Below are 16449 nucleotides of genomic sequence, written 5' to 3' on the forward strand. Positions count from 1 at the left end.
CACAGCCTGCAGTTCAGCGTCTTAACCACTTGAGCCACCGCAGCTCCTTCTGTGGCATTAGACCCCACTGAATTCCCTCCCCAATCCAAAACCCACCCTCCTCAGGGTCCACCCTCCAAATCTCCAGGTGTTTCCCAACCCAGTGCTGACTAGCTGTTCCTGGGCGACTGGAAAAAAGAGAGCAAACTTTGGAAAGGCAAAAAGTCTCACAGCTAAGTCTCATCTCTTTGTCTTTCTGAGCCTCAGATTATTATGTGATAATGACTGTGCTTGAGCAAATGTATGTCCTCATTTCTGCCTTATAATACAAAGGCAAGGGATGTGATTTCTTTTCTTTTTTTTGATCCCTGAGCTAATTTCCCAAAGCTTATATACTTTCTGTTTGCCTCAGTAAACTGAATTATTTTATTTTTTTGGTCTCCCTCATCATATTAGCAACAGAGCAGCTTGCCTTCTCCGTCCTTGCGGCTGAGGCCCAGTTCTGTTGAGCCTTAAGCTCCGGTTTACTTACGCCACGATGCCCGAGAGATGGAGCATTTCTGCCGTGAGGTAAGATAGGTAGCTGTAGAGGAAGACGAAGAGGGGCTCGATCACAAGGATATTCTTGGTGAAGCGAGTGGTGAAGGCGGCTATCATGCCGAAGAGGAGGCCGACCAAGACCCCCCCTATCCCGACCACAAAAAATTTCCCAATCCCCGCAAACACGTCCGCCATTTTGATCGACGGCATTTCCGCATAGGACCGAAACAGCTTGTACAGGACCTAGAAAGCAAACAGCAACGAGAGTGGTTAAAGGCCAGGGGAGAAGTTAGTGTTGCCAGCCTCCAGGGGGGGCCTGGGGATCTCCTGGAATTACAACCTCTCCAGACAACAGAGGTCAGTTCCCCTGGAGAAAATGGCCGCTTTGGAGGGTGGGCTCTGTGGCATTATTCTCCACGGAGGTCCTTCCCTTTCCCAAACCCCACCCTCCCCAAACTCCATTCCTAAATCTCCAGGGATTTCCCAATCCCAGATTTGGCAACCCTAATTATGAAATCGTTACGAGGCATGACCATAACGTGGCAGAATCTGTGACAAATTAGGATTCTCTTCTGTGTATTTTTCCAGGGCTAGGTCTAGCTCTGGGATGAGAAACACCTGGAGATTTGGGGAGTGGAGCCTGAGGAAGGCAGGGCTTGGGGGAGGGAGGGAGAGACCTCCACAAGGAACAAGGCGACAGAGTCCACCCTCCAACACAGCCACTTTCTCCAGGGGAACTGATCTCTGTCGTCTGGAGGTCGATTGTAATACCTGGAGGTCTCCAGCCCCCACCTGGAGGCTGGCAACCCTACACAATGAGTCAACAGCCAGCGCAGTAGAGCTGCTATGAGAATAAACTGCAAAGCACACAGTTTAAATCTCATCATGATCTCACTAGTTGGTCATACCCCTCCCTCCCTCCCTCCCATGATACAAAGAATTTACCATCATGTCTCACAGGGCTGTTCTAAGGATTACTGAAGTAACCTATGAGTCTAGGGGCACCTTTAAGACCAACAAAGTTTTATTCAAAGTATAAGCTTTTGTGTGGCAAGCACACTTCTTTAGATACAGTGAAACAGAATTTCCTCAACCATTATATATAGGAAGAAAAAGAAGAGGAGGCGATTGGATTTATACCCCGCCCTTCACTACCCAAAGGTGTCTCAGAGCGGCTTACAAACTCCTTTCCCTTCCCCTCCCCACAACAGACACCCTGTGAGGTAGGTGGGGCTGAGAGAGCTCTTGACAGAAACTGCTCTTTTTGAAGAACAGCTCTTATCAGAGCTACGGCTTGCCCAAGGTCATCCAGCCAGGTGCAAGTGGAGGAGTGGGGAATCAAACCCGGTTCTCCCAGATTAGAGTCCGCGCACTTAACCTCTACACCAAACTGGCGTAGGAGGAGAAGGGGGGGTTAGTTAGTTGCCAGGAAGGGTCAATTAGAGTCCAGACAGAAACCAAAGTGGAAATTATCAGTCCATACATATAGGTAGAGGGTGAGCAGTAAATTATCATACAGCATAATGAAGTTGTAAAACAGATGGAAAACTATCTGTAAAACTGATAGCTAGATATGAATATATAACAAGCCGACATTTTTTCCTCTTTCATACATCTTCATGTCGTGTTCAATGTCTACATATCGTGTAGCTATTAAAATGTTAGGTGCCCTGCCGGGGTGAGTGTGAAGGGGTATATGCCCCATTAGAGAAGCACACCTCGTCCTACATATATTTTTATACCACAGTCATATCCCACTGTTCTCCCTGTGTGGTTCACACAGGCTTACTCTACTGTTTCCTCACAACAACCCAGTAAGATAAGGTATATTGCTAGACTTTAAAAAAGGTGAAGTAAGTCTGGTTTGCTCTCAGGTTTAAAGGCCAGAAGTACATGTTAATGAATCAGATGCAAGTTTGGTGCCAGTTTGGTGTTGTGGTTAGGAGTGCAGAGTGTTCCCTCTAAGCTGAGTTAGTGTGAGCTAGCTCACAGGTTTTTAGCCTCTGGCTCACACATTTTTGTGCTTGCTCAGGAAGGATGGCTCCAGAGCAAACTAATGTATGCAGTAGTCAAATCGCCCGCTCACAACTTTAATGCCAGTACCTCACAAAGTAGCATTTTTGCTCACAAGGCTCTGCAGCTCAGAGGGAACATTGGTGCAGGCTCTAATCTGGGAGAACCAGGTTTGATTCCCCACTCCTCCACGTGCAGCTGCTGGTGTGACCTGGGGTCAGTCACAAGTTCTTTCAAAGCTGTTCTCTCAAGGGCAGTTCTTAAGAGAGCCCCACCTACCTCACAGGGTGTCTGTTGTGGGGAAAGGAAGGGAAGGAGATGATAAGCCACTCTGTGACTCCTTCAGGTAATGAAGGGCAGGGTATAAATCCAATCTCCTCTTTTTCTTCTTCTTTGGCCATCACACCTGACCACAATGCTTCAGATGAATCAGTGACATCAGTGAAGTTAGCCTGTGGCCTGCGCCTTGTGACCTTGGCCCAGCTACCTATTTGGATCCAGGACTGCCCTAAGTTATGTGCGTGTTATGTGCTGTCATTGCTTCCAATTTATGGCAACCCTATGAATTAACAACCTCTGAAATATCCGGTCATTAACTGAATAGCCTCAACTTGCCTGATCTCATCAGATCCTGGAAGCTATGCAGGGTCGACCTGGTTAGCACCAATGTTCCCTCTAAGCTGTAGAGTCCTGTGAGCAAAAATTCTACTTTTTGAACTACCGGCATTAAAGTTGTAAGCAGGTGATTTGGCTACTGCATAAATTAGTCTGCTCTGGAGCCCTCCTTCCTGAGCTAAGACAAAAATGTGTGAGCCAGAGGCTAAAAAACTGTGAGCTGGCTCACACTAACTCAGCTTAGAGGGAACACTGGTTAGCACTGGCATGGGAGGCCACCCAAGAAGACTGGGGTTGCTAAGAAGGGGAAGGCGAAATGGCAATCCCTATGAGGAGGAAACTTCCAGGGGTCACCATGAGTCAGTTGCAACATGACAGCCTTAAATGATAGTCCAAGATATGGAGGGTAAGATTCTTTTCCTTTGTTTAAACTATTTCTTTGTAGTAAGCCACCTGGGGTCCCTTTAAGGGCGAAAAGTAGTAGTAGTAGGAGATTGGATTTATACCCCGCTCTTTACTACCCGAAGGAGTTTCAGAGTGGCTTGCAATCTCCTTTCCCTTCCCCTCCCTACAACAGACACCCTGTGAGGTAGGTGGGGCTGAGAGAGCTCTTTCGAGGACTGCTCTTGAGAGAACAGCTCTGAAAGAACTTGTGACTGACCCAAGGTCACATCAGCAGCTGCATATGGAGGAGTGGGGAATCAAACCCGGTTCTCCCAGATTAGAGTCTGCACTCCTAACCAGTGTTCCCTCTAAGCTGAATTAGTGTGAGCTAGCTCACAGTTTTTTAGCCTCCAGCTCACAGATTTTTGCCTTAGCTCAGGAAGGACGGCTCCAGGGCAAACTAATTTATGCAGTAGCCAAATCGCTCGCTCACAGCTTTAATGCCCGTAGCTCACAACATTGCTCCTAACCACTCCACCAAACTGGCTCTCTTAAGTCCCTTTGGAGAAAGGCAAGGATAAATAAAATTTAGAACCTGGTAACTATAAGTGTTGGGAAAGGTCCTTCTGTGCCTGAGACCTTAGATGCAGTCTGGTTCCATATCCAGCAGCATCCCAAATCCAAGCCCTCAAGCTCTACTTACAACTGTTACAGCGTCGTTGAGGAGAGATTCTCCGAAAACCAGGATGTGAAGCTTTTCGTTGACGTGTATCTCTTCAAACACGGACAGCACGGCGACGGGGTCGACAGCAGCAATCAAGCTACTAAACCAGAGGTTGTGGAGCAAGGATATATCATGCAGCTGGAAGGTTTCCACTTGGCATATCCCATACAGTGAGAAGCCAATCCCAAAGACGTTCCACATGGTCCCCACCACGGCGTACAAGAGGATCGTCCCGATGTTCTCGAAGAAAGGGCGACTGGGCATGAAATAGCCCGCATCCAAGACAATGGGCGGCAGGAGGTAGAGGAAGAAGATGTCGCTGTCCATGACCGGAGGGGACTTGTCGTTTAGACCATAGATGATCCCTCCCATGATGAGGCCCACAAAGATCAATAAGCAGCTTTCGGGTACCACCGAGGGTAGTTTTTCAAACAGATGGAAACCTGCCAAAGCCCAAAGGTAACACGGTTATAAGACCATAAGAAGTGCCTTCTTGGATCAGACCAGTGGTCCATCTAATCCAGCATGCGGTGGCCAACCAGTTGCCTTGGAGGGCAACAGGGTACAGAGGCCTTCCACCAGTGTTGCCTCCTGGTACGGGTATTTAGAGGTTTACAACCACTGGACATGGAGGTTCTCTTTAGCTGTCTTGGCCAATAGAGATTTACAGATAAGACGGCCAGGTTTCCCCAGGCCACCGGGAGGGGGGGAATGGGGGGGGTAAGGTTGCCAGATCCAGCTTGGGAAACTCCTGGAGATTTGGGGATGGAGCCTGGGGAGGGCAGGGACGTCAATGGGGTACAGTGTCAGAGAGTCCATCCCCCAAAGCATCCATTTTCTCCAGGGGGACTGGCCTCTGTAGTTTGGAGATGAGCTGTAATTCCTGGAGATCCACAGGTCCCACCTGGAGGCTGTAGCATCCCTCTCTTCAGTGAATCTGCTCCATTCCCTTTTAAACCCATCTGTGCTACAGGCATTTACTATACGCACTGGCAATAATCCCACAATTTAATTCCTTGTCAAATGCTTATCCTGAATCTATCGTCCACCAATTCCATAGGATGCCCCTGCATTCTGGTATTATGACAAGGTCGGGAAAAGTTCCCCCTCTCCACTTTCTCCACCCCATGCATAATCCTACCAACCTCTACCATGGCCCCTTTCAAGAGTCGTTTCCCCCCCACCCCCATCTCTTCAGGCTCTTCTGATACGGATGGTGCCACAGCCCCATAACCAGCCTGTCTGCCTTCCTCTTCTAGGGCAAATCCTGAAAGAATGTAACATCTGACTCCTACCATTTCCGGTCATTGCATGCAGACTATGTAACAGACCCCTAAGAAGAGTGGGAGCGGGAGGTCCCACCTTCAATTCTCCTCTCAAAGGGACTAACGACACATCCAGGGCAATTTTTGGGCAGGAACGCACAGGCACGGAGTTCCGGCTGGCTCCCAAGTTGGCCACACCCAGCAGGAACTCATTAGCATAATAGGCCACACCCAACAGCAGGAACTCGTTAGGATTGGCTACATTAGGGGTGTGTGGCCTAACATGCAAAGGAGTTCCTGCTACCAAAAAACCCCCTAGGTTTTGACAACAAACAAGGTAAACAGAATAAGAAGCAAAAGGTGGGTGTGGCTGGATGACCACACTTCTGGTAACATGGGGGTGTGGCCTAATGTGCTAATGAGCTGTGTTGTCAGGGGTGTGGCCTAATGTGCTAGTGAGTTCCTGCTGTTGGGTGTGGCCTATTATGCTAATGAGTTCCTGCTGGGCTTTTTCGACAAAAAGAGCCCTGCACATTACGTTTCCCCCGAGTCAGGCTGAGAGGCATGTTCTGTAGTTCCCTCTTCCCAGAGGCACCTTAACCTGATTCACACCAGGACTCTCCCTGGATTCTTTTCTCACACCTGAAACAGCCCATTATTTCCCCTGCACATGTAATACGAATGGTAAAACAACACGGCCACCATTTTATCTGTCCAAAGGTTTGCTCCCCCGTATCCCGTGTTAAAGGCAGTGATAAGTCCCAACAGAACTGTGCCATTAACAAAACCTGCCCGGAGTGGGGCTCGCAAATGGCAGCTGCTCCATTAAAAAAACGACTTGTGGACTTTTTGTTATGAGGCAGCAGCAAGGGATGGGATTTGGAGCTGGCTCAGCCTTCCTGCTGCGGTGGCTCAAGCGGTTAAGATGCTGAACTGCAGGCTGTGGAAGGTCAGTAGTTCAGCAGTTCGAGACCCGAGTGTGCCGCATGACGGAGTGAGCTCCCGTCTCTGGTTCCAGCTCCTGCCAACCTAGCAGTTCGAAAGCAAGACATTGCAAATAGATAAATAGGTACCACTTCGGTGGGAAGGTAACAGTGTTCCGTGCGCCTTGGTGTTTAGTCATGCCGGCCACATGACCACGGAAACGTCTTCGGACAGCGCTGGCTCTTCGGCTTGGAAACGGAGATGAGCACCGCAACCCTAGAGTCGGATTCGACAGGCTTTCGAGCAAGGGAACCTTTACCTTTTTAGACTCATAGGTTACTTCAGTAATCCTTAGAACAGGCCTGAGACATGATGGTAAATTCTTTGTATCATGGGAGGGAGGGAGGGATGGGGGGGTATGTACTTAAAAGGGAAACGGCAGCTCCTTTAAGTGCAGGAAACTGGCGTTTCTAGAGATCGGGCATGCGAGCGGGCGAGGGTGGGCGGTGGACGTCCCCAACGTGACGTCATCACGTCGGTGATGCCCCGCCCCCTCCAGGAACGCCCCCAAAGTCCCCCGCTGGAGGCGGAAGATGGACTTGGCAACCCTAGTTGTAATAGTGGGAGAACTCAAGGCCCCCCCTGGAGGCTGGCAACCCTCAGAATAGGGTTGTCATATCTGTACAGCAATCTGATGCCGCTGACCAACTTTGGGTCCTCATCAGAGACATAAGCAAGGTATAAATACCAAATATATAAATGAAGTTTTAGATTCTAAGCGAGTGTCATTTTGGCTATCCGTTATCTGCATGCCAAATGTCTATGGGCTGATGGCAAAGATGAGAGGGCCGATCCAGTGGAAAAATACATATTGAGCACAGCCCAGGTCTTTGGATCTCAGACTGTGGATCTCGGACTGTGTCTAAAAAGCTACCAGGATTTACATTTTCATAGCTGCTCATTAAAAACTTTAACGGCAATATGGACGATTCTGTGTCATCTTTTCAGGGGGCGAGAGTTTTTAGTGTCTTTTAAAAAAAGAAAGAAAGAAAGAAAAAGCTCTGCTGATTGTCCATGTTTCCAGCAAGCTTTCAAGGGCTCATAATCAAAGAAGGCCTTATTAATTATAGAAGATCCCATTTTTAACACACGCTGAACATTCATCCCTCAAATGAGCGGAAAATGTCAATACAACCTTCTGAATCCCACCTTTGGTACATCTGGCCGAGACGGACGGCTAATTTGCACATCTGAATAATGCATAAGAAAAATCTTTGCTGCCTCATTGGAGTGACGTGGCTATTTCATGAGTCTGGAAGGGGAAGATGCGGTGTTGGGGGGGGGGCTTTTAAGCACCCTGATTAGGGGCCCACTGTGGACTTCTTTACTGAGTAGCAGTTTACAGAGCAGCAGATTACAAGCTAATCTAACACTTGATCATATCTACCCGTGTCCCTTTTTATCAGGGATTCTCTCTTTTTTTCCCTGGTCCCCTTATCTGGTTAAGGCCATGCCCCTTTTTGGTTTGTATTTCTTGAGATGCCTTTTTAAAATGTTGTTAGGTAAAGGTAAAGGTCTCCCTTGCTCGAAAGCCAGTCGAATCCGACTTTAGGGTTGCGGTGCTCATCTCCGTTTCCAAGCCGAAGAGCCAGCGCTGTCCGAAGACGTTTCCGTGGTCTTGTGGCCGGCATGACTAAACACCAAGGCGCACGGAACGCTGTTCCCTCCCCACCGAAGTGGTCCCTATTTATCTACTTGCAATTTCTTGCTTTCGAACTGCTAGGTTGGCAGGAGCTGGAACTAGAGATGGGAGCTCACTCCATCATGCGGCACCCGGGTCTCGAACTGCTGAACTACTGACCTTCCACAGCCTGCAGTTCAGCATCTTAACCACTTGAGCCACCACAGCTCCTAAAAAGTTGTTAGTCTGGGCTATAAGAGATCTTCTGGGGAGAGCTGAATAGGGGACGGATGCACCTCAGCTCACGGACAGCATGGGGTGCAGACAGCCTGCCGTTTCAATAAGGCGCAGCTGCTGATCCTAAACAAGTCTTGGCTAGGCAGGGCCGGCTCACTCACTAGGCAAACTAGGCGATCGCCTAGGGCGGGCTGGCCCTTAGGGGCGCCAAACTGCACCCGGCCCCCTACTATGGGAGTTTCTTGATTGTTTGTGTTTTTCATTCTTCCTAAAATACATTTATTTTTGCAAAATGGTGGGCGCAGGGGGGGGGCGCCAGAAGGGATCCTCGCCTAGGGTGCAAAATAAGCTGGGGCCGGCCCTGTGGCTAGGTCAGTGTTGTGACTGGAGAGCCATAGAAACAAGTGAGCATTCTGGACCGGTGGTTGGACAGCTAGGATTTTCTCATGTTATCTTTAGCCCAGAGAACAAACACCATCTTGGTTTTGAAATCCACGATCAGATCCCTTTTCGTTTTCCTGGGGGATCCATAGGCTATGTGACTTTCTCAGCAACGGCAACAGAACGGCTCCTTTCACAATGGCGGCATTTTGCAGTGTTTGGAGAACCCTGGGGGTGTCGTACTCCTCCCTTGACACCCCTAACCAATGCTCCCTTCTAAGCTGTGGAGTCTTGTGAGCAAAAATTCTACTTTGTGAGCTACTGGCATTGAAGTTGTGAGTGAGAGATTTGGCTACTACATGAATTCATTTGCTCTGGAACCCTCCTTCCTGAGCTAAGACAAAAATGTGTGAGCCGGAGGCTAAAAAACTGTGAGCTAGCTCACTCTAACTCATCTTAGAGGGAACACTGCGGCCCTAACAACTCCCAAGTGTGCCAGCTTTTTGCAAGGATTATGGAAAAAATATATATCAAATGCTTTAAGCATTTAACAAAATACGTTATGCAAACAGTTATTTTTTTTAGATTGTTATCTGCCTGTTGATCCCAAAGATCTTTATGATCCCAAAGATCTTAAACACATAACAACAAATTAGTGTTGCCAGCCTCCCAGCGGGGCTTGGATTTCTGGAATTGCAACTAATCTCCAGACTACAGAGAGAGAGAAGAGAGAGAAGAGAGAAGAGATTGGATTTATACCCCGCCCTTCACTTGGAGTCTCAGAGTGGTTTACAATCTCCTTCCCTTCCTGCAACAGAGAAGAAGAAGAAGAGGAGGAGGAAAAGGAGGAGGAGGAGGAGGAGGAGATTGGATTTATACCCCACCCTTCACTTGGAGTCTCAGAGTGGCTTACAAACTCCTTCCCCTTCCCCTCCCCACAACAGACACCCTGTGAGGTGGGCGGGGCTGAGAGAACTCTGACAGAGACTGCTCTTTTTCAAGAACAGCTGTGCCAGAGCTTGTGACTGACCCAAGGTCACATCAGCAGGTGTGAGTGGAGGAGTGGGGAATCAAACCCGGTTCTCCCAGATCGGAGTCCACGCACTTAACCACTACACCAAACAGAGAACAGTCCCCGTGGAAGGAATAGAAGCTTTAGAGGGGAAACTCTGTGGTATACCATAATAGTTTCATGGTGAAATCTCTCCCCAAATTCCACCCTCTACAGGCAAAGCCCCCAAATCTCCAGAATTTCTCAAGCCAGACTTGGAAACCCTATGGATCCAAAATAGTGTAAGTGTCAAAAAAAAAACCACAAAAAAAGCCCTGCACACAATTTAAAGTGGCAGCAGAAGAAATACTAGTACATTATTATGTTTCATACTTATTCACATAATATATACAGCCTAGCTTTGAAAACTCCCAAAGTTAAGCCTGGCTCATCTAAGGAGAGAAGAGAGGATATCCAACCATTCATGTAAGAGAATATTTTATTTAGACCGACCTAGCCATCCTTATTCCAGCCAGAACGTCCGTAAGGACATAAGAAGGGTGTTGCTGGATGAGACCCTTGGTCCATCCTTGTCCAGTTTCCTGCTTCCAACAGAGAAGAAGAGGAAGAAGAGAAGAAGAAGAGATTGGATTTATATCCCGCTCTTCACTACCCGAAGGAGTTTCAGAGGGGCTTACAACCTCCTTTCCCTTCCCCTCCCTGTGAGGTAGGTGTGGCTGAGAGAGCTCTTTTGAGGACTGCTTGTGAGAGAACAGCTCTGAAAGAACGTATGACTGACCCAAGGTCACACCAGCAGCTGCATGTGGAGGAGCGGGGAATCAAACCTGGTTCTCCCAGATCAGAGTCTGCACTTTTAACCACTACACCAAACCGGCTCCTAGATGCCCCTAGAAAGCTTTGAAACATGGCACAGATCCAACATTTAGTGGCATACTGTCTCAGAACATGGAAGTTCCATTTAGTTATCATGGCTTTAATTTTAACGATTGTACAGTTCTTTGGCTTCCAAGTGCTTTAGAAATAATAATGGTAATTATGATACCAAAGTATTACTACTACTACTACTACTACTACTACTACTACTACTACTACTACTACTACTACTACTACTACTACTACTACTACTACTACTACTACTACTACTACTACTACTACTACTACTACTACTACTACTACTACTACTACTACTACTACTACTACTACTACTACTACTACTACTACTACTACTACTACTACTACTACTACAGACCTATCCTCCACAAATGGAGGCCCGCCTGTCCATGAAAAATGCTAACTATGGTTATGGCCCCCAACCTTTTAAACAAGATCTAATAACTAAAATACAGCTGGCAACAACCATGAAAGCTGCGGAATAAAAAGAGAAAGTAGGTGATGTGGACTCCTTGTCCCCAAAAGGCATATTGCTCCAAGCCACCATTTAGACAACTGCACCACCTGCTGGAGTAACTTCCCCAGCTCAAAGAGTCCCTGTCCAGACCAGCAAAGATTGGAGCGTACCTATTTTGGCCAGAGAAGCCAACATGATCCACAAGGTGATCTCAAAGGGCACCTGGACATGCTGATAGTCCAGGGAGAAGAAGAGCTGGTGGGCCGAGGACTCGTTCCCTTGGCTTTGCTCCAGGTCGAAATCCTCAAGGGACTCCAGCATCATCGAGTCCTGGAATGCAGCTGCTACTGGCAGAGAGAGGAGAAGGGAGGCAGAAGGTCCCCCTGCAGCCTCCCTGCCGAGGCTCAGCCTCTCCATTTGCCTGTTGCAGCTGTCTCTCTCTCTCTCTTGCTCTCTGCCCGGGGAAGTTTGTGGCTTGGTTGCTGCTTCTGCTGCCCGGCTTTTAGCCGCTTCTGCTGTGTCCCTCTGGGTGTGGGAGGCTGCGGCGGTTAATGCACCCTGCCGCCTGCCTGCTCTGAGGGAGACTCTCAATTACGTTCAGCTGGTGCGCAATGGAAAAGCCACCGCAAGGGACCCTGGACCGATTCCCTCCTGGACTCAAAACGCATCCCTGATTCGGCCCCAAACCCTGCATCCTGAACGACCTCAGTCCCAACAATCGAGGCGTTTGTTCCAGGGATTAATTCCGGTCATCCGGCACCATTATTGTAATGTTCAGCGAAGCCTCCTCAACAGAGAGTGGGAGGCCAGCTAAGGCGAAAGCCCCTTGCAGGCTCCATCCCAAAGGCCTCCAAAGGAGTTCAAACTGTTTCAATAACCGTCCCAGTCTCCAGTTGAGATCCAAACGCTTATTCAAGAAGATGGCCAGTGGCCAGTTCACACCTGTCCGGCCAACAACACCTGAGGACTGCAGCAGCATCCAGGTGCAAGATGCCTACGTGAACACATGTGCCTTCCAGGACTGAATGTCAGTATCCCCTTGCACCATTTCAAATGCAATGCTTTTCCGTTCAGACATTCTGTGCCAGCCATCAAGGCAGAGCTAATGGATTGTCGGTGTAGGAGATCTGCTCGTGGCCTGTTCCCACGGCAGCCCTTGTAAGGGCGGAAAGGCAGGATGTAAATGCTGTAAATAAATACACTAACAACAGTGGACAATATGTTCCCTCTAAGCTGTGGAGTCTTGTGAGCAAAAGTTCTACTTGGTGAGCTACCGGCATTAAAGTTGTAAGCGAGCGATTGGGCTGCTGCACAAATTAGTTTGCTCTGGAGCCGTCCTTCCTGAGCCAAGACAAAATGTGTGGGCCAGTGGCTAAAGAACTGTGAGCTAGCTCACATCAACTCAGCTCAGAGGGAACACTGCACATCCGAACCAGCTCCCATTTCTCCTAGGCATGGTGTACCTTCAATCAAAAGACATATGGACTGTACAAATGCAAGAGAGACAGGCTGTGCCAGATGTGCTTCTGGGAGTATTTGCAAGCTGACTGGGCATTTTGAGAACAGTTGGAAAGACACAAGGTTCTTAGTTTGTGGCATCAAAAATCAACACGACTTTTTTGCCACTTTAAAGACTATCAGCATTGTATTCCAACACGTGGTTTTGAGGATTCATACTCGCTTCTTCCAAACAGGGGTCATTTCCTGCAGGAGCACACAGGAGTGGAGCTCCGGCAGTAAAGAGCCCAGGGGGCAGGCACATGCAACAAGCCACGCCCCCTGCTCCCAGCAGCCCTCAGTCAGATCAAGAAGCAGCCAGGTAAGTTGTAGAGGCCCCCCCCAGCCCCCCGGTCCAAAACAGTCCAGTGGCACCTTTAAGACCAGGTTTTATTCAGGTACAAGTTCTCCCTCCTCTGTGAGGACCTCTGCACGTTCCCCCCCCCCAAAGCTAGCAATCCAAAACAGTCCGGTGGAGCCTGAGCGGTGGGTGTTGCCTTCTGACATGCTTCCAGTGATGTCAGGGTGTGTGGCATATGCAAATAAGTTATGCTAATGAGTTATGCTAATGAGCTCCCATACCTCTTTTTCTACAAAATGACCCCTGCTTCCAACGGAACCTCACAATGCAGTCATTTTATGTAGGTATGCAAGATTGGGGTGGGGGGGGAGGAAGGTAGAGTTCAGGGGACAATGAAAAGCAAGAATCACAGGATGAAATGCCCTTATGTAAAATTCAAAATGTCATCGAGAACAATACAGAAACCCTTCATGGGGTTAATACCTGTAATGGATGGGGAGTCACACAGCTTTTGTTAAAACGATTCTAGTGAGAATAAAATCCTGAATTTGCATCCCCCCCCCATTCCAATCCTAAATTCCCATTCATCTCCAAACCGATAAATACACCAGCCACTTGTAACAATGAAGCCCGTAAGTTCTGCACGGAATAAAGACCTTTTAAACCTGAATCTTGTGCCAGTCAGTTTCAACGAGCGTAATTGCACTCTGTTTGTCCTCCCACAATTTTTACAAACTCGGTCACATCCTCTCTTTCTGCGTTTTTCTTCTCTGCGGATGAAGCCCTGGTGCCGTCGCCATATTTTTTTTAGCGGAATGCACCCCAACCCGGATGGCCCAGGCTAGTCCAAGCTCAAGTATTTGCAAGCTGACTGGGCATTTTGAGGACAGTTGGAAAGACACAAGGGTCTTAGTTTGTGGCATCAAAAATCAGCACGACTTTTCTGCCACTTTAAAGACTATCAGCATTTTATTCCAACACGGGGTTTTTGAGGATTCATACTCGCTTCTTCCAACGGAACCTCACAATGCTGTAATTTTATGTAGGTATGCAAGATTGGGGGGGGGGAGGAAGGTAGAGTTCAAGGGACAATGAAAAGCAAGATGAAATGCCCTTATGTAAAATTCAAAACGTCATCGGGAACAATACAGAAATCCTTCACGGGGCTGATACCTGTAGGGGATGGGGAGTCACACAGCTTTTGTTAAAACGATTCTAGTGAGAATAAAATCCTGAATTTGCAAAAAAACCCACCAATTCAATCCTAAATTCCCATTCATCTCCAAACCGATAAATACACCAGCCACTTGTAACAATGAAGCCCGTTAAGTTCTGCACGACATAAAGACCTTTTAAACGTGAATCTCGTGCCAGTCAGTTTCATCGAGCGTAATTGCACTCTATTTGTCCTCCCACAATTTTTACAAACTCGGTCACATCCCCTCTTACTGCGTTTTTCTTCTCTGCAGATGAAGCCCGGGTGCCGTCGCCATTTTTTAGCGGAATGCACCCCAGCCCGGATGGCCCAGGCTAGTCCAAGCTCATCAGACTGCGGAAGCTAAGCGGAGTCGGCCCTGGTTAATACTTGGACGGGAGACCAGCAAGGAAGTCAAGGGGTTGCTGGGCAGAGGCAGGCCAAGGCCAAACGACTTGCCTTGAAAACCCCACGAGGGGTTGCCGTAAGTCGGCTGTGACTGGACAGTCCCTCCCACCACCCCCAAGTGGGATGTCATCTGCACCAATAGCCTTTCCAGATGCAGACTGGAACAGTCCCACCAGAGAATCACAAAGCTTTGGTGAAGGTAAACAGGTCCAGGTCGGTCCAGAAAGGGTGCTGGGATCCCTCAGCTTGTATTCCATGACAAATGAAAAGCAAGAAGTGGAAGCCCTGGTCTGGATGGCCCAGGCCAGACTGAACTCATCAGGTCTCAGAAGCTAAGCAGGGTCGACTCTGGCAAGTACTTGGGTGGGAGGCCTCCTTGGAATACCAGAGGCGGGAGGCGGGGGCAGGCTTTATCCAGCCACCTCTCTGAATACCCTCCAGGCCCCCAGTAGGGGTCAGTCACCAGAAGTCGCCATGACTTCCAGGTGCACGCACATTCACATGCACATATAAAAAGCAGGCAATGAGTGCAAGCTCTGCTTTTAATGCCCAGTTTCTAACATCTCTCACAAAGAGCTGTGCTCCACCAAGCCACTGACAGTTTTGCATCTGCTGATCCGAAATCATTGCACCGTGCCCTCCACTTTTCAGGAGGCAGCGATGATGGCCAGTGTTTGCCAGCCCTAGCACGCACATTCACGACGCAGAGACCAAATGCCCGGCTCCAGTCTCCCCTGTAAAGTCAGTAAGGTGAGGTCAGAGATTGTGTAGGGCGCAGCTAATGAAAACACAATGTCCCCGCAGGCCACAGCTGGACGCGCGCACATAAAATCAATGGCCCGCTTTTGCCCAGCCCTCCTAAATGACGCCAAACACAAGCGAAGGGCAAACTAGACCAAATGAAGACTCCAAACGCGTCCTTGTTTTGTCACCAGCAAAGGCACAACTCCTTTATAATTTTAGAATACAGCAGATAAACAACCAGAAGGCCTTATTAAGCAACAGCTTTTCTTTCCAGTTTCTTTTCTGCTCGCCTTTTAACTTGCTAATACCTAAAGATGGGCACTGATCGCTAGAACAGGCTTCACGGAATGAGCATTGATGGCCAGTGGCTGCTAGCTAGCAACCATACACACACCTGCTTAGGTAGGAGATGAAGTGAAAAGAGTTCGGTAGTTCACATGGAACCAGTGAGGGGAAGATGCATCTAAGGGCCTGTGGTTTCAAGAGGGACTGTGGCTTCATGGTAGAGCACCTGTTGTGCATGCAGAAGGTCCCAGGTTCAAGAAGAAGAAGAGTAGGTTTTCATAACCCGCTTTTCTCTACTTTAAGGACGCTCAAAGCAGTTTATAATTGCCTTCCCTTCCATGAGTCAGTTTGGTGTAGTGGTTAGGAGCACGGACTCTAATATGGGAGAACCGGGTTTGATCCTCGCAGGGCTATTTTTGGGCAGGAACACACAGGAACGGAGTTCCGGCTGGCTCCCAAGTTGGCCACGCCCAGCAGGAGCTCATTAGCATAACAGGCCACACCCAACAGCAGAAACTCATTAGGATTGGCTACAGTAGGCGTGTGTGGCCTAACATGCAAAGGAGTTCCTGCTACAAAAAAAGGCCCAGGGTTTTGACAACAAACAAGGTAAACAGAATAAGAAGCAAAAGGTGGGTGTGGCTGGATGACCACACTTCTGGTAACATGGGGGTGCGGCCTAATGTGCTAATGAGCTGTGCTGTCAGGGGTGTGGCCCAATATGCTAATGAGTTCCTGCTGTTGGGTGTGGCCTATTATGCTAATGAGTTCCTGCTGGGCTTTTTCTACAAAAAGAGCCCTGAATCCTCCAGTCCTCCACATGCAGCTGCTGGTGTGACCTTGGGTCAGTCATGAGTAGGGTTGCCAAGTCCCCGTTGTATGTACAGCGGGGGACTCCAGCTCCGTTCTGGGAGAG

At 48.6% G+C, this 16449-nt stretch overlaps 1 protein-coding gene across 1 annotated transcript in view; it reads right to left on the minus strand.

Annotated features, from left to right (window-relative positions):
* LOC107108325 (sodium/hydrogen exchanger 2-like) overlaps positions 1-11427 on the minus strand; it is a 48699-nt gene extending 37272 nt beyond the window's left edge. The window contains 3 exon segments of the mRNA XM_015408747.1: positions 512-762; positions 4235-4698; positions 11274-11427. Coding sequence (XP_015264233.1) covers positions 512-762; positions 4235-4698; positions 11274-11427 — 869 coding nt within the window.
* Between the last annotated feature and the right edge of the window lie 5022 nt (positions 11428-16449).

Source organism: Gekko japonicus, unplaced genomic scaffold, assembly GCF_001447785.1.
Source record: "Gekko japonicus isolate JY-2015 unplaced genomic scaffold, Gekko_japonicus_V1.1 scaffold2551, whole genome shotgun sequence".
NCBI classification, from domain to species: domain Eukaryota; kingdom Metazoa; phylum Chordata; class Lepidosauria; order Squamata; family Gekkonidae; genus Gekko; species Gekko japonicus.